We start from the raw sequence: 19,141 nt of genomic DNA, 5'->3' as shown, positions 1-19,141 counted from the left end.
CAATTTCTACACCATAATTACACTACTGACAATGGTTTAATAGAAAGGCATGTAATCAGCAGGACACCTGACTGTGTGCTCACAGACAATATCACATTCAAGCTGGCTGGATAACATAAAACGGAGATGGCAGTTTCTCTTTCAAAAACAGAAACTGGCATCTGGAATGAAAAATGGAGATGATCTTCCCTTTCTCCTCATTTTTGTCTCAATTTGACATCCGCTTGCCAAAATCTCAAAATCTACTCATTCGATTTTCTTGGAGGTCACACAACTCGCATATCACACTCTATTCGTCTCCATTCCAAACGCTGCCTGGTGCCTCCATCCAACAGTATGACCATGACAATTGATGAACCTGAAAGCAGCTTGATTAGCAGGTGAAAAATAACCCACCGGGTATAGGCGAGACCAGGCACAGAGCCTGTTAGCCTCCCGTCATGCGTCTGTTCACATATGCTGTAAGAGAGAACCATGGCTTTGTCAACACATTTTCCTGCCCCTCAGCAGGCAACTGACAGCAATAAATTAGATAAGTTCTTCCTCCTTGGTCTCTAGCATCAGATAATTTAGTTTTTTCTTTCTCATGTTTTAAAATATTTGTCTCTGAGGCTTCCACATTTACATTTACGCCCATCCATCCTCCACTGATTTAAATTTCTAGCTGGAGAAACTTTCTTAACCCCATAAGACCTGACCCAAGAAATATCCACCCATCCATCTTCATCTGAGGACGGGTCACAGAGGTAGCAACTTCGGCAGGGAGCCCCAGACTTTCCTTTTCCCGGCCAAATCCACCAGCTCTGTCTGGGGGATCCCGAGCTATTCCCAGGCCAGAGTGGGGATATAATCTCTCCACCTGGTCCTCAGTCTCCCCTTGGCCTTCTCCCAGCTGGATGTGCCTGGAACAAAGGAGGTGTTCCAGGAGACATCCTAAGCAGATGCCCAAACCACCTCAAATCGCTCCTCTCAGTGCAAAAGAGCAGCGGCTCTACTCTGATCTCCTCACCCTATCTCTAAGGGAGAAGCTAGCCACCCTTCTAAAGGAAACTCATGTTGGTCGCTTGCACCCACGATCTTGTTCTTTCAGTCATGATCCAGTTCTCATGACCATAGGTGAGGGTAGAAAAGGGGATTGACATGAAGAGTGAGAGCTTTGTTTTCTGGAACTTTTTGTCACAGTGGTGTGATACAGCGACTGCAGTATCACTCCAATGTTGGATCACACACAGCTCCTCCCAAGAAATAATGGACAGAATTATTTTCTGTCTTTATATGGCCCTTTAATAAAACGTAAAAAATAGCGATGAGCGTGTACACCACTATCCGTGCTGGCAAACCATAAGTGGGCGTGGTCTATAAGACTTTCTGAATACAGGCACATGTGCATGATGTTATTTTTGAATACAAGAGGGTGAAATGTCCGTTTCTGAAAATAGCCATTTGTAAAAGCTCTAGTTTGTATTTTGTCCATCCATCTTATTAGAAAGAAGAAACCATATTTGGATCTCTGTTGGGTGGATCTGAATCTGCTCTGCACTCTATCCCGGAGAGGGTGAACTGTCAGTTTATGAAAATAGCCGGCCATGTGTAAACATAGCCTATATTGTGGCGCCGATTGTTTCATCTCTGGTGGGCTTAGCTTTTGGAGTATGATGTGATGCCCTCTGTCTCTATCACATGACGACCTGAGGAGGTTTTTCCTTCAGCCCGAGCACAGATATTGACTCGTATTACTCGTATGTTACTCATATTGGATGCTTTCAGCCGAGTATCCAACTCAACCCTAGTAAGAAATCTTAATTAATTTTTTAAAAATTGCATGTATGCTGTATCGTTTATATCATATTTGCTACATCAGGCATTACACCCAATTATGGCAATAACAAGAACTTTTCTCCCAGGCCATTTGTAACATCTGCAATTGTATTTCCAAACAGCTGCTTTTTATCATCGCTTTTTTTTTTTTTTTTTGCCAAGTGGGCAGTCTCATAAATGTATGTATCAAATGTGATACACACTACATTAAATGTAGGATTAAATGTGCCTTTTCTCTCTTTATATATATCCATGTCTCCCATGTACTGCTTTACTTTTTACTGCATTAATAATAAAGGCAAAAATTGCTATGTGAAAAAATGATATGCAAAAAAATATTCCTTTCATGTTTGTAGTGTTGCCATTTTTGGTATCCTCTTCGGACACTTCAGAAAGTGTTTTGTTTATGCTCTGGAATTAATTCACTGGTTGGATTTTACTTTAAAGCAGAAAGTGTCTTTCATACAAAAAAAAAACACTGTTCCCATCTACACAGCAGGTTGACATCAATTATTATAGTTTTATTTTAAAATCATGTTCATCTTTTTATGAATATAAAGATAACTAAATAAGCTGACAGTTTGATCAGGCTGTAATTAGTTGCCTTTGATAATATGAACAATATAATGATTGTATAATGCTCAGTTTTTGTTTGTGTGATCAGAAAACTGGACAGTGGAATTTTATTCCAGAATTAACTGGAAAGTCAAAGAAAAAAACTATGCCTGATAAAAGGTCAAAATCAATGAGCAAGGACTCAACATGACACTCTAAAAGAAAACTGGAGGGGGCCTGATGGTCAGGTTGTCACACTTTGACAGAGGACATCCCACAAATCACTTTATTTGGACAAGGTCATTTTAGGATAGGTTATGAGTTCTGCTTTTTGAGATTAAGAGGCTGTGTTTAGGTCAAATGTGACTGCTTTGTTGTTTTTTGTTTTTTTTTCTGTCGTTGTTGTTGTTTCTTTCATGTGAGATTATGAATGAGTGCCTGGGAAGTCAAGTGTGTCAAGTGGCTCTCCAATCGTCTCCAGTGTAGAGCCCTGCTATGACTCAAGTTCATCACTGAATTTACAGTCAGCAGTTATTTTGGCTTTGATGTGAGCTGTGTATTACCCACTTCTTGTTTACAAAACTGCAATACCATCATATCCAGTGCTTCTGCCTTTGTGAGTGTTAATTGAAGAGCCTTGCCTCCAACAGTTAAATGCCTGATGTTATTTGTAATTGTTATCGAATGGGAGTCATGTCACCAAAGTCACAAAGCCTTTCAGTGCTTGTAAGCCCAGAAAGATAATAATAAACTCCTGTCACAACAGTCCCAGCATCCTGCTTTTCAATAGTTTGATGTAGGCGGTGCTTGTGGTTCTTGGACAATTAGGAGTTGCCAGGTTTGATTGGAGTGATGAACTCTATAATGCCATCTCTTCATCGGGGACCTTTTCCATTGCTTATCTTTTTATTGTGTGTGTTTTACATTAATTATTTAGATGGGTATTTTAACATCCCAGTATCACAGATATTATTCTCACACCGGACAATTTTACACCTGCAGATTCACACACTTTTACCGATGAGCTCACAAAATAGTATTACACCTACATGAATAATGAGTAGTGAGCAAATGCCAACCCTCCATGATATCCCCGATCCATTTGTGAAATTTCCAGTTTGTATTTTGTCTGAAACCTGAAGAAACCATATTTGGATTTCTTTTGGGTGGGTCTGAATTTGCTCTGCACTCTATCCTGATTTGGCGGTACAGTTTATCACTCAATCTGTACCCACACCCCCTTGTCCACCCTCACTTTATGGTCTATTTTCCTCTAAATGGGACAATATGTTGACTGAGCTAATGAATGAAAGGAGAAGAAGGGAAATTGTCACATGTATCTCAATACAAATTGACTTATGTTCTGACCAGTGGAGTCACCCCATGATGTTCATTAGATAGAATACAGACACTTCAGTACTGGCTTTACCCTTCAAACCCAGAGACCAGGTCCAAGTTTAGGGACAGTCGGGAGTGGAGTGAATGAGTAAGCAATTTCCAACACAACTCTAGACTCATCAAGCCCTGATGCTAGTAAATGTCTTAAAAAATGTTTTATGTCTCCATGTCGTTTTTATTGGTAAGGACCATTTTTGAAAGCATACAGCTTCACATTAAAAAGGTGGCAGATTATAAAACGTGTAGCTAATTCAATGTTATTTGTGTTACAGCTCCACTCATGCTTGTGTGTTTTGGTCACTGCTGTTAGTCCAAGCATCTGCCAAAGAAATAAATGATCAGCTGATCTCACTGAAATCATTTTTTTGAACTTATTAGCCTCACAGCTGTGAATCCCATCCATCTTTTGGATCAAGTAAACAGGCGAAAGAAATTACTGTTCATCAACAATCAGTATTTCATATCACCTGCTGCTGTGTGGTATAATTTAATTATGAATAATAATACATTTATTTATATAGTAGCTTTTACATGAATACAACCAGCAGGACAAAATTGAGGTGGCTTTGTAGAGTTAGTAGAGAAAATTGACTTAAAAATACAGTACAGGAAACAGATGTTGTCCTGATATTCCTAGTTCCACTGAATCTTGAAGTCACTTTTGATCAGGACATATCAGTTGTCTCCTTTTCACCTACACCATTTTGCAGAGATCAGAAGCACCCTGTCTCAACAGGGATGCAGAAAAACTAGTCTATGCATTTGTTACCTCTGGACTGGACTACTGTAACTCATTACTATCAGGAAGTCCCAACAAATCTCTGCAATCCATCAGGTGATTCAGAACTCTGCTGCATAAATATCAACAGGAACTAAGAATATTGCAGATCACATTTCTCCTGTGCTAGCTTTCCTTCATTGGCTCCCAGTAAAATTCAGAAGAGACTCTAATATCCTTCATCCTAAAATCTCATAGTTCCTTACTGTCCCAGGAGGTCACTTTCTCTCTGGATGGAGGTTTTCTTATGCTTCTTAGTGTCCAATAGTAAATCTGGAGGCAGATCTTTCAGCTATCAGGCTCCTCTTCTATGGAACTAATACCCCCAGTATCAGTCCGAGGGACGGACTCTACTCACAGGTTCAAACATCAGGCTTAAAAATGCAAAGTAAATGTCATAAAGGATTATGACAAAGCCTATAGTTAAATATTTGAGGTTTAATTACTCTTTCTTTTAGTTGTCGAGGCAGATGGCCGCCCCTCCCGAGCCTGTTTCTGTCTGAGGTTTCTGCCTCTTAAAGGAAGTTCTTCCTTGTCACAGTCACCAAGTGCCTGCTCATTGGGGGATCTGTTGGGTCTCTTTAATGACCATAAAGAGTTTAGTCTAGACCTGCTGTATGTGTAAAAGTGCCTTGATGTAAATGTATGTTGATTTGGTGCTATTAATATATTATTCAGTCTCAGCTACTTTTGTTGTTCCATTCCATTGTTCCATTTCTTTTCAGCACTTTTTTGTGACAGCTTTGAAAGGCACTAGATAATTTATTTAAAATACCTCTATGTGCTGTTCTTTAGAACATCTTTGTTCTGATTGTTCTGATTGTATCCACATTCAGTGACAAAGCTTGCCATAATTTGCTTTCTATAGAAGTATTTTTGGTTGTAAGATCGTATCTGGGTTATGGCAAATAGACTGAAGAAGACCCTTCACTGATTGCAGGCAGCACATGGGAAGGAGAACACTAAACACTAAACTTTACTTCCGCATACATGTTTGTCCCCTCTGTCTTGGTGAGTGCATGCACCACAATAAACTAATCATCTCAACTTTACAATCATCCACTGTAGTAACATTTAACATCAGGGAAATAACACACCTCACTCTTTACCTAACTTTGGTCACTTTGTTCATTATCATCTCAAAACCAGTGTTCTGTTAGAGTGTCTCATCTTCATGTTGTTTTCTTCCCCAGTGTCTAGGTCAAAACAGAGCTGATCTGCAGGGTTGACTTGTCACTTGCAGGTAGGTTAGATTACCTTATTTATGAGTATACTGTTGGGTTTGGGGGTTTGTAAGTAAGATATTTGACTCAGGAGTGTTGTAGTCACTACTGGTGTATATTGGTTTAGTGGAGAAACAGTTTGTTTTGTGAGATGTGATACACATTTAATGTAATCCTCAGTTGGTTGGTCTTCACAACCACATCAGCCTCTGGCCACCAAGACTGAGGGGATCTGAGCTGCTCTGTGAGGTCCCACCCGTTATGCTGTGTTTTTCCCACTTTTGTAAATAAAAGCATATACACAACTTCCAATTAATCCAATTAATTTCTTTTCAGTTTTTAGTTAAGTGGAGTCACAACGAGCATACTTAACATACAGGACATAACATACTTAAGATTTGTTTGTTAGGAGAAGTTCTGTAGATGGTTGTTAGGCAATAAAACACTGTGATTGAGTGCAATGTTCTCATTGCGGACTTAGTTGTTTTTTAATAATGTTACATGACTTCCACCTGTGCTCACGTCATAATTATTCCAGCTTCTCGAGGTAATGTTTTGAAGAAGAGACTCGCTTATTATCCCCATTTCAATGATTAGGGCTTCCTATCTTTGTTCAAATCAAGAGAGGTTATTGCCCCTAAACACTGTGAAACAACACTTTGCACCTGGTTGTTAATGTAAAAAAATGAAGGCTTCTTCCCTTCCAATTCACTGCATCATCATTTACATCCAGTAATGAGCAAAATCGTTCAGTACAGGCTTACAGGTTTGTTTTGTTTTGTTTTGTTTTTTTTACAAATGCACATGCACAGAAAGTTTATCTCCTCCAAGATCTAATTTAATATGGTGGCTGTTATAACAGTGTCAGTGATCACTGCAGAATATGCAATACTAGCAAGAAGCAATCATTCTCTTCAAAACTTTCTGCCCGTGTTGTTGTTGGCCATGTTCCACTTTCCTCACTTCACATCATGGTGTCACTGTATCCTGCTGACAAGTAGCATTAATTTCTGAGATCATGTACAACCATTGTTCCAAGAAACATGGGATGCATGTAGTCATATGCTTACAAAAGTAAAATGAGTGTATCATGAACCCTGAATGTAACCACAGAACATGTGAGCAAATTACTACCTTTGCTGGCTTTGCTGGTTAGGGGAGAGTCTCAAAAGACTCCTCTGATCAATTGCGGGGGGATAAACTTTTTTTGGTTTCAGGCTGCTTCCTCAAACATATTCCGCCACTTACTGAATCTGATTTCTTTCCTCTGCCCCGTGAGACGTTGCGACAGATTTGATCACAGCTGAGAAATTCCACTGTGATGAGAAAGAACAGAGCTTTTTTCCACACGTACAAACACAAGCTCTAAGTTCGGGTCAATTTAAATGCTTCATATGACAGAATGTTCAAGCCAATGATAGCAAGAATGGTAAGCTGCACTTCAAGAGCTGTGCTGAAACAACAAACATATATTGTAAAGGCGTTTCTTCACCGAAAAACATTGATACACATCATAATTACTGTTGTTTGCAGAAGCCATAGCTTAAATAAGTTCAATATGCTTGAATGTGATTGCCATAAAGCTTGTGCATTCATTTGCATACTGATAGGTCTGCAGCGATGCATCTTTGTTTTTGGGTTACTGCAGCATACAGGATGTCACCGACTGATGGGTGTATATGTTTTGGTTGCCATGGCAACACTCGGGTATGCTCTTCCCCCTCCTCCTGCTGTCATTGCACTGATTGCATTCAGTTTATTCCACCTGTTGACTGGTGCACAGATCAGGGCTCTGGGGTTTCAGAGAAATTAACACAGGTTTGAGAGAGGGGGAAGAAGAGATGAAGGAGCCAGGACGATCCCCTTTTCAGCTAAGCACCTTCTTCATTGCCTTGGCATTATAAAATTTGTGAACATTTTGGTGTAGCGGCCATGTTAACTCACTCCCCACCCTTGAATCAGTTGTTATTTCTTTTTAATTTTTGCTGTGAGCATTCTTATTACTTTAACTGTGTGAAATATTATTTTGCATGGTTTGGTTTAATTAAATTCGGCTCTATCCTTTGGGGAGAAGTCATACCGCTGTTTACCTGTAACTGATTTAGTTTACAGCGTACAGAGCTGTTTAGAACAAACTGTCATCATTATCCTTCTCTGGAGTAATGATGCCATTTGCTCCTAGGCTCCCCGCTGCCCTTCAAACCCCTGGACGCAGCCAGGTCTGCTGGTCAGAGAAGAAGACAGCGTCCCAGGCCCTTGGACCCTCCAGTGCACCACACAGGTGGACAATAGCCTTGTTTTTAAAACGCTCAGCCAGGACTAGTTTAGTATTTTCCTTTTATTATTTTAATAAACTGTTGTAGAACCAAGCCACTGCGTGCTATTTTGACACACTACTCTGTAATAGAACTGATGGCAGGAAGCCCAGGGTTCGCCCCTGTGACACAAACCTCTGGGATGACTTGTTGTATTTGTATTTGTATTCCTGCTGCCACCCTGAACAAGCACTGAAAAGCCACTTTCAATAATGAAATTAGACATAAGTAAGTGACCAACCATGTACCATTTGTTTTATTTGACATTTAGGAAGCTCAAACTTTCTCCTCATCAGCAGGCACTCCAAATGAAAAAAAACAAAAAAAAACAAATCTCAATCGTGTGATTGTCTCTTTATCAGTGTTGACACAGAGAACACATGTAGTGAAATATCAATACAATAATGTCTACGGTGCTTTAATTGTGAAATAATTAATATACATTATTTCTGTGGGTTCAATTTTGGCTTTTGTTGTTGAAGTAAATAGGAATAAATCTGTACCCTTCTACAGTTTAGCTGTTTCACATAAAAGTCTTTGCAATTAGACAAATCTTCTGGTGAGTGTCTGTGCTCCTGTAAACCAAAGGTTTGAGAATGTGAGATGCGATATGTTTGAGCAGAGCATTTCCAGTGCAGACAGCAATATGTATAACCTGTCAGAGTTCAAAATAGGCAGAAAGTAAGACCTTTAAAAAGCCAGAGGTGGGATAGGGGAATTACTGCAAGAATGAAAAGCCGGGCCAGTCTTGAAGAGTCTCCCAATTGCACCCAAATTAAATGGATATGATTTAAATGTGACCCTGCTGACTATGATTTTATAAACCTTTCCAAAGCAGAGAAGCAAGAAGATTCTGTTTATCGGCTGTAATATCAGTTGCAGCTGTTCAGCCAGCACAAAGGCCTCTGTGCAGTGTCACCACCGTCTAGGTGAAGGGTTTTGACCACAGCCCTGTCCCTGTCCTGTGATAAGCCTTATCTGTGAGATTGGACAGGATGCATGTTGCTATATTTCTCCCTAATTCTTCCTAAAGTATTTTGAACTCAGTGTGCTCATGTTCATGTTACATGAAAGTGAAATTGAAACATCCATCAACTATACAGCTTTATGTTATGAACATTAACTTTGCTATTTCCATTCAATTTCAGACAGACCTGAGAGAGTTATTCTGTAACTCTGGCAATGCAGACTGCTCTACATACTACAATACCCAGCCTTGAAAGCAATTGCAAAAAGGTTGCAATGTCATCTGTTATGGCTGCTGCCAATGTAACTGTGTGATTTGGTGTTTTTTTGCCAAATTGCATCTTGGGAGCTGCAAAGAAGTGTATATTCCCATTGAAACCAGTTGGAAACATTAAACAGGCCAGAGAAAACTTGTCAACTTGATGTCAGCTTAATTATCTGCCTAGCTATAGCTAATGAAGATCTGCCAGCCACTATGTTATTTTAGCTGACAATCTAATACTGTCATCGGGGGGAAGCAGCTTTTCAGGCAGGTTTGGTTGAGGCTTTATCACCTGTCAGCTCAAAAGCCCATATTAATTCTCAGCCAAACCACCCTGCATGGTGACAGTTCAAAAATATATGACCTGGGTCAAATTGAGAAGGAGCTGTTGGCCACACTGAGGAGGTTAAACATTTTGTTGCAGATGAAAATAATGAGAAATAGTAAAGAAATGCAGAGTAGAGGAGCACAATGTAGTGATTGATTGTTTGATTATAATCCTCAACTTCATATCAAAGGACTAGAGAGTAGATTATTGTAATCATGCTATAAACCAAGGCTATTCAATTAAAATTCAAAGAGGTTCATTTGGAAAGTTTTGCCTCAAGCAAAGGTTCAAAAAGTAATTAATGTCCCTTTCTCATTTCATGGAAATAAGGGGTAAAATAATTACGGGGGGGCAACTTCATTTAAAAGTAAAAAAATAAAAAGTATCACTGACTGTCCTTTTCCGTTTTTTCTTTTTTTCTGTTTGTTCAATTTCAGTTGAAGGCAGCATGGCGGTACAGTGGTTAACACTGTTACCTCGTCTAATTCCAGGCCTGGGGCCTTTCTGTGTGGAGCTGGTATGCTCTCCCGTACATGTGTCGTTACAGATTCAGTACTTTTCCATTCACCTGCCCCTGCTTCATTCTGCCTGACAAGTCACACCCCCTCACCAGCTTACACACCTGAAGCCCATCCCCTGCAATCAACCCCAGCTCCACACTCACTCCTTGCCTGATTGTTCTTTGCCATGCAAGCGTTTTTCTGGCTGATTCACCTGTTTTATCTGTTTCCCGGTAAATCATCCCAGCCCTTTGTCCCTGACCACGACCTCTGCCTTTGCCTTCCTTGTTCCTGTTTGCCTGCTTGCTATATTCTGAATAAATCTGAGACTTCTCAGCTGATCCTGCATCTGGTTTCATACCACCCCCGTTACATGTGTGGGTTTCCTCCGGTTTGCTCCCACCATCCAAATACATGTTTAGGTTAACTGGTGACTCCAAATTGTCCGTAGGACTGAATGTGAGTGGTTGTTGTTCTGTATTGTCTCTGTGTGTTGGCCCTGTGATGGACTGGTGACACCACCCTCACCCAGACTGAGCTGAGATTCGCTCCGGCACTCCTTGTGACCCAGCTCATTCAGCGCTACATCATGTTTGCCCCTAATGTGAAGTATTCCAGCATTTTTTTTCTGTCTGGGTTTTAGTTGGTTCAGCTACAATTATCAGTTATCAGAAATAAATTCAGTGGATCATTGCAGAAGTTGAAAGACTAATAACAATTCATTGCTTGAGTGCTTTGATGATATCAAAAAATTCCCGTAATGCTACACTTACTCAGTTTACAATATACTCACTGTCCAGTAACTAGTTCTCATGCTCACAGGTGTGTTGATCCAAGCAGCACACAAACCATTTAGCATTATAATGAGAGAACCTGATCCTTATGCTGCTGATTCTTTTCTGATAGAAGTAGACATAGTATCTGTTACTCATGGCCAACAGCTGAATATCCATTAACCCTGCGTCCCTCTCTGCTGCTCACAAGCCCCGAATGCTAATGTGGGCAACATTTAAATGCAAATTGCAATGATTAAAACATTTCACAGAGTGTGCAGAAATGAACAGCTAATGAACCTACTCAATATTAGTAAAGGCCCAGAAGGTCAAAACATCCATTAAACAGTATAATCCCATAAAAGCTCTCGTTCATACTCACGCATGTGTGATTGCCCCCTGGTTAAACTTAACTGAGCCACCAAACCAAATAAATGCATTAAGTTAGCCATGCATGACCCCCCCGAACCTTGTTCTGTGCATTTTCCACTATTCATCTCTTTTGAGTCGTACAAATGTAGTAGCAATGAATAAGTTGTTATTGATGTTGCTTTGATGGCCGGCTCCGTGGTGTGCTCCCTTGTGTTTCTGCTCCCATGATTTGGTATAATCGCCACAGCACTGCCATGGAGTGACTTCATACCTTCAACCCCCCTCCATTGCACCAGAAATGAAAGAGGGTGCAACAGAAATAAACCATGAAGTCAACAGCAGGAGAAGATGAGACAATATTGTAGCAGGAAAGCACACAGACGATAAACTCTTACACACAGAGAGGGCAGCAACAAGGTTGTTTTTATGAACATCTGTCTAATGACCATCAGGGGCTGACCTCACAGTATTGAAGTCTGTGGGAAAATGTACCTGATTTACCCCCCTTGATTTCTTGGATCAGTAAATGTTTTCCTAATGTGTTTATAATCTTAGAGTCTAATTTCAAGTCTTCAATACAACATGGTGGTCATTTTTAAAATGATGGACAATAGACCAGAGGATAGATTAGGAGTCGTGGCTACTATGTGATTGACAGACTATACCCCGGAATAAAGTACAGAGCAAGTAAGACCCGTCCCCAACATTGACTATCTTATCCTTGAATGAGTTAAAGATATAACATAAATCCAAAATGTATTGTATCAAAGAGTCTGAACTAATGGTGTGTTTTCATTTTAGTTTTGGAATTCACATGCACACACACAAACACACACAACTTCACGACAAGTTTGGTCTTTGGTTTTCAATTTGGTTTTTACATTACATATTAATTTTTTAAAATATTTTCAGTGCCTATTTGTATTTTCCCTGCAGTCTAATTATATAAATTCATGTTAAACACTAATTTGAGACATTGTTCAATGCTAAAGAATGTTGAATAAAAATTTGGTGGTGAACAATGGTTTTTGTGCTAATTTAAGAGCAGTTAAAACAAACTGGTCAAAGGTGAACACGACCGGAGGGTTAATGCCAATATGTTAGCCATGTCCACAACCCACTCCATTTAAAATCATATTTCTGTAAAGGTGTAATTAAAAATGCGAGTAGCTAATAGCTGGGTGGATATTAGACTTTTTCTATTCAGGTAGATTAAAATGAGGTTAAAAATTAATGCTGGTGTTGCCATGTGTTCTGAATGTCTAACAAAACAAATGTGTGTTTAAATCTTGAACTGTTCTTAGCCTACAAATAAGATCAGGTAATGCAGGCTAGAGTGAAGGAGGAAAAGGAATTCAAAGGTGGACACATTAAAAGCAACAACAGAAGCTGGGAATCCAGAGATCGCTGATTTATTTATTTATTTATTTATTTATTCCAGATTTTGAATGAAGATTTAGTACATTAGGTGTCTAAAAATGGACACAATCTGTATCTACATGTTTTATTTTTAGGCACAGGAACTTATGTCAGTGTCCTTATGTATCCTCTGATACATACAATTTTGTTGACCAATGCTGTCGATGCTCTGTCATATTGACGTTCTGTTGCTAAAGAGCAGAGAACTCTGTTTTCATACAGACTGTACATGAAAAGTGATCTGAAGGGGCCAAGGTTTTGGAGTGACTCTGCATGCACTATCTCCTCCTCCATCTGTCACAAGTTTGTGTGTCAACATCTTTTTGTGCCAAGCAGAACTTTCATCTGTGTGTGCAATCTTTGTAGTGACTGAATTTAAATTAGTATTTATTTCAAATCCCACCACCTCCAATTAGAAAAAATACAAAAACCAAATGAATCAACAATAGTGTCACATAGAAGTAAATAAATAAAAAGAAATAAACTCAGTATAGGAAAAAAAGAACAGAACAAAACAGTGTTTGAATGAAAATATGTGAGTGTGGAGTAATGGGAGTTGTGAGGTTTGGGTTCCTTTAGTGTGAGTTCTTTGAGCGGATTAAAACTGGCAGAGTTATATCATATCATCAATATTAGATTATATTAGATTAGAAAGATTTATTTGAATTAGATATAAGATTTTTTCAACTTGACTGACATGACAATGATCTAGTTTCCACTTGGGAAGTATGAGACCAAAGAGTTCTATTTAAAGTGCATTAAACAGCTTCACAGCCGCGAACGTACTGTGGCAATGCATTCTTTCTTTTCTCAGATGCCACTGTCTTATATAGATACAGTACAGTTTTTTTTGTTGTTGTTGTTGTTGTTTCTTGCTTTGATGCCTCGTGCTCATTTTTTCTTGCAAGTTCAAATTCAGTTTGCTTCTCTTTCTCAAATTTGTAAATGTCACTCGAGCGGGATGAAATCACCACTCATTCACAAAGCTGTGAGCAATGGCCATCTATCCATTAAAGTTGACAACTGCTCTTCAGCAAATGGCTGAAGTTATTATTTATGATCAGGATACCTCACTCTCAGTGTGTATTCTCATATTGGCCACACATGTACAGACCTGATATATTATTTCATGAATGTAAGTAGTTATAATTTCCATTTTTTTGATCAAATCTAACATCACATTAGGCTGTTTACTTCTTATTCTGCCAAAGACAATGAAATAAATTGGTCCAGAAAAGGGTCTGAAATGCCAGTGTGGGCGACTGTAAAAAGCCAGAGATGAGAAAGAACATTACATCCTCCCCACTGTGTTTAATTATGATTACAGCAGCATTCTTCTCTTTGGAAATATACTCTTCATACCTGCAACACACCTGCAGTTTGAATATAGCCGAGCACACTGCAGCTGATTCTTCAGAGGTTTATCAGTCAGTGCTCAGCCTGTGATCACCTTTAATACCACTGTCAACTTAAATATCATCTCAATGAATTCTAATGAAAGCCAGAAGAAGGCAGTACAATGACAGTCGAACTGTGAGCCTTCATCTTCTCTCCCTCGACTGTCAAAGCGCAGGACATATTCTGTCTGAAAAGCCAACTCATGGAATTAGCCAATTTTATTTAACCTTTGTTGAGGCAGGAGAGGGTGGCACAGTGGATGGTGGCTGGCATCACTGACACACAGCAAGAAACCTCCCAGTTCAATTCCCTGAGTCTAAGGCCTTTCTTTCTGAGGTTTTTATGTTCTCCTTATACCTCAGTGGACTCCCTCTAGGTACTCTGGCTTCCTCCCACAGTCCAAAAACCTGCAGGTTTAAGTTGCTTGGTGACACTAAACTGACTCTAGGCATGAATGTGAATGTGGATGTCTCTGTGTCAACCCTGTGATAGACTGGCATCCTATCCCAGGTCACCCTGTCCTCGGCCAATGCCCAATGATGCACTGGTGTGTAAGTGGGAAGGTGCCAATAAGACCTCTGTCACAGTTTATATTTAAGAAATGAGCCAAATACAGCCACTCAGTGGTTGTAACATTGTGCCCCAGTGTATGTGTGACTAGTGGATAATCAGCAGAAGAAGAAGAGACAGATGCAGAAATCCAAAGCAACAGCAACATCTCCAAAAAAGGAGCACAATGAACTAGGTGATTACCAACAGCTGAAAGAAATAAATAAATAAACTGGGAAGTGAAGGCAATAGTGGTCCCCTTAGTAACTCCAGTAGGTTCCAGGAACACCATTTAAGATCTCTGTCCAGAACAGTTCACTCTAAAATTCATTCATCATCTACCGCTTATCCGTTTCTGGGTCGCAAAGTTTCATTGTGGAGTAAATGTCGAATTGGCAGCTGCTTAGTCCTATTAGAGTTAACCATGATAATCCCCTTCATTTTTATCTATCTTTCTTTCATTTGTCTATACAGATCACACTCTTCAATTGAGCAGTTAAATAATAATCCATCTACAAGATCAAATACCTGCTTCTTGTTAATAACAGACATAATTGCAGCTAAATATGAGGGGTTGCTCTGCACTGAAAATGGATTTGGGGCAAATATTGGGATGCTAGCACAAAATTATAAGATGATAATGTGGTCTAATTAAAGCTTAACTCAGCTCTAATGATCCTGTTTCAAGGTAATGATTCAGACTGTTATAATCCTCTACAGTGCAGCAAAATGCAGCCTTCAGTAAAAGCTATATCATAATGTTCAACATTATGCAGTTTAAAATCACTCAAAAGTTGAAAGTGCCTGAGGGAATTTTTAAATCACTGACTCGTGTTATTACTTACTTTACATTTATGCACCCGCTCACTTGTGTTTCAGGCGGCAGCATTACTGTATATAACTTTGTCAGCAAAAAGCACAGTGGCAGCGTGCATATTTGATTCAGTGGCTAGAAATGTCGTGCAGCAGAATGACTCAGCATCAGCTTTGATGTGATCTGACTCGACTGCAACATAATCTTCCTGTGTTCGGGTTTGATTATGACAAGAGAACAGGTCATGTTCCCACTCCATTTAAAGTTTTCAAGGATGGCACTGAATACAGTGCAAGACAGCTAACTGATTTTTTTGACTGCATACAGTGCAGCTGGTCTGCCCCCCCCACACACACATTTATCCAGGGGTGTCACCTTAAAGTGCTTTGTATGAATATGATTATTAAAAAAGAAATATGATTTTTTTTTTCTTTGCTTGTGGTTTCACCCAGTGATGCTGATGCATTTTGTGTGTGAACTGTCAACATTTCTATCAGTGATCCTCACTCAGCGATGGCTGACAGACTGACTGAGGATAAAACACTGGTGTCCTTGGCCTCCTTTAGGCTTGTTCTTCCAATATATTTTTATGGGAGAGCCTCTTGTGTTTCATTTTTCCTTTACCTGCTCATCCTAAAATAGTTTAAATTAAAGACCTAATTATTTCAATTATTTTATCCATTTTTCACCTCAATTGATTTAAGTCGCCATGCTAAGGAATAAACAATTTTTTTTTTATTGTCATTGTGCTCATTAACATAAACAATTGCCCAGTGGCTGAATGTAAGGTCAAGAAAGTAGAGTGAGGTAAGGAGGCCATTGTGGCACACACACAGCTTGTGAAGGTAACAGGCCTTGCTTGTTTCTCCTAGATTTATTCCATTTGTAATGTGTGCCTGGTGACGCCTCTGCCTATTGTGGTAGGGCTGACCTGCAGTCAGCGCCTCTGGGGGCTCTTCTGCGTAGGTTTTTGGGTCCAGGTGGTAAGTCTGTGTTTTCTTGCCATCATGCTGCCAACCACCTGTTTCCCAGCTGATTGTAACTGTTCAGTACACTCTCTTCTGCAGTGTAGCTGAGCCATAGCCACATAAGCCATCGCTCTCTAGCCTTCTCTGGAGCTGCGCTACTGCGCCCATAATTACAGTTTTTTTTTATTTTGGTTACCTGGGTTTATTTTTTAAATGCCTTCTTTCCAGCTATTTCCTGGGTGGCATTTAGTGATGTGTCGTTCATGAACAATTCGTTCATTGTGAACTAATATTTTGTAAAATTTTGTATTTCCCAGTCTGCGCATGCGCGCCACAGACTGATTCGTTCACCTCAGTGTAGGAATGACTGATTTGTTCACGACTCATGAAATAGGGTCTTTGGGTTCTGAGTCTGTCATTCAATTCCCAGGATCAGTGTAGAAATGAGTAATTGATTACATTTGTTTTTGAGTACACACCAGTTGTTCACCCTCCTGCCCAGTTTATTTATTTATTTTTTTGATGTGCAGTGTCACAAGTGATTTATTTTGTGAATCCATTTTCCCTCATCCTCTGCTCCTGTCCTCCAGGGTGTAATTTGCTTCCAATACCTTGTTGGAGCTACTTGTGTGTGCCATTTTAAATTTCAGTTGAGATTATTATTATTATTATTATTATTATTATTATTATTATTATTATTATTATTATTATTATTGTTGTTGTTGTTTATTAAGAAATAACTTATTTTAAAACCTGAAACCATCTCTCACCTGTGGTATCAGAACCTGTGTGACTTAACAGTAGCTCAAAGATATATTAGCGATTCCCCAGGTGGCATTGTCGGCATTGTTAATTGCAAAAGAACTGCGTTTCCACTCCGCCACAGATATATCTGTCTTTGAGGTGTCACCATGTGATGCAGACCTGCCAATAAAGGCATAAGGAACAGCTTAACTTGGAGGTTTGCATGTTAAGGATCTTCCTGGGATTTTCAACATGTGTGTGAACTGTCCCTCACTCCTCTTCTACTCTTCTGAGATCAGTAAAGATGTTACACATTTCATGCACAGGTGTGAAAACTAAACTTGTGCAGTAAATTTTACTATGAAAGGGAATGACTAGCAGGTAAATTCGCAAATTAATCTAATTTCTTATATCTGTCTGTGATGTGCAATAACTTTTATATGTTTGAGAGAGAAATGTTGCAGGAGTAGAGCAGTTAATTTCAGGAATACATCAGTACGTAGGTGGTCTGTTGTGTTCAAGGAGTCCACGCTTGAAAGCACAAGCTCCGTTTGCCTTGTTGTGAAAGTTACAAGTACTGCTACCACTACAGTTATTATTCTTATCAGTATTTGCAGATGCGTTATAGCATTTAAATAATAAAAATGAAATGATTATTTAGTGAACTACAACAAAGCCTGTCTTTCTGCCCCCATCCAAACTAAAAAAAAAAGCACTTCATAAGTCTCATGTAGCACTAAACAAGAAAACCAGGACACTGCAAGCCCTCACACTCTGGTGTTATTAAAGAACGTAACCATATTGAGACGCATCAAGTAACAAAAGCCACAATAGCTGATGAGGAGCATTTTCACCAGACCCAATAGACCCTAGACTCAGATCTGCTCTGCTCTTCCTCTCTGGCTCTCCTCTGCAGTGCACCTGCTGCTGCCACCTGTATTATTAAATTCACCTCTGGAGCTTTTCATTTTTTTTTCCTAGAATGCTTTATTGCATTTTAGTGTCAACATAATGATCCTTGCAGCCAGGTAAGGGAATGACAAGAGATAACTGAGCGTGTAGAAAGTTGTTTTATACTCTCGATTTAATATAATGCCCTTTGGCCTGTTTGGGTAGAGCCTGCTTTTGCTGCGGATGGTTGATTAGTGCTTTCACTTTGGGCAGATCTGTTTCTGCTAAATTTCTTCCTCACAACTTGGCAAATTCACTGTTATAATAGACGTGGTTGTGGACAGGATCTGAATGCACTTGCTGTATGGTCTTTAGAACTGTGATTAGATCTTCTAATATTTCCACATATGGCAACGTTTGGCCTCACCTTGATCGAGATCATACTCCTCCATTGTGTTGACAAAGTGAGGTCTGGAGTAGAAATTGTGTGGCCCCGGCTGCTGCAGGCCCCCGAGGCTGAAGAGGCTTCGCTCATTGGAGGCACAGCAGGAAAAAGCTCTTCTGCTTGGGATGCAGGGGTAACGTGTCCAGCTCTTCATCTCCAGGTCAAAAGCCTCCAGTGCCGTCACTGGCATCTTTCCCTGACGACCTCCTGGAAGAATAAGGAAAATATTAAAATTCAGGCTGACCGCTGAGCTCACACAACTACTAAAATCTACTGGAAAAGTAGTTCATATATGCAGTGATATGGAGAGGTACAGCAACAAATCACCAGTTGATTTTGATTCTCACAAAAATGGGACATCTGCATTCACAAATGCATAGATTAAATATATTTGCAGGGATATTGGCATGTACATAAATAAAACTCACAAAACCCCAAGTCAAAATATTTTCCATCCCTTGTGTCTTTTCATTGTTTTTCAGGCCCTATTTACTGCAGAGTTTGGCCTGCATGCAGTCCAGTAACAGAGCCACATTGCATGTTGGACTAAAAATGGAGCAGAGGGGGGGGGGGGGTGCCCCTAAGGACACCCTCAAGTTGTTTGCTTCTACAATCATAACTTAAC

At 39.7% G+C, this 19,141-nt stretch overlaps 1 protein-coding gene across 8 annotated transcripts in view; it reads right to left on the bottom strand.

Annotated features, from left to right (window-relative positions):
- The window catches only part of klhdc8b (kelch domain containing 8B), a 202,985-nt gene that overhangs the window by 33,285 nt on the left and 150,559 nt on the right, over positions 1–19,141 (bottom strand). For all 8 annotated transcript variants that reach the window (XM_029507410.1, XM_029507408.1, XM_029507407.1 and 5 more), the window contains one exon: positions 18,499–18,723. In XM_029507410.1, the coding sequence (XP_029363270.1) occupies positions 18,499–18,723 (225 nt within the window). The remainder of the gene's footprint in view (positions 1–18,498; positions 18,724–19,141) is intronic.

The sequence above is a fragment of the Echeneis naucrates genome, chromosome 7 (assembly GCF_900963305.1).
Source record: "Echeneis naucrates chromosome 7, fEcheNa1.1, whole genome shotgun sequence".
Classification (NCBI taxonomy): domain Eukaryota; kingdom Metazoa; phylum Chordata; class Actinopteri; order Carangiformes; family Echeneidae; genus Echeneis; species Echeneis naucrates.
This window is presented reverse-complemented; position numbering and strand designations above follow the sequence as displayed.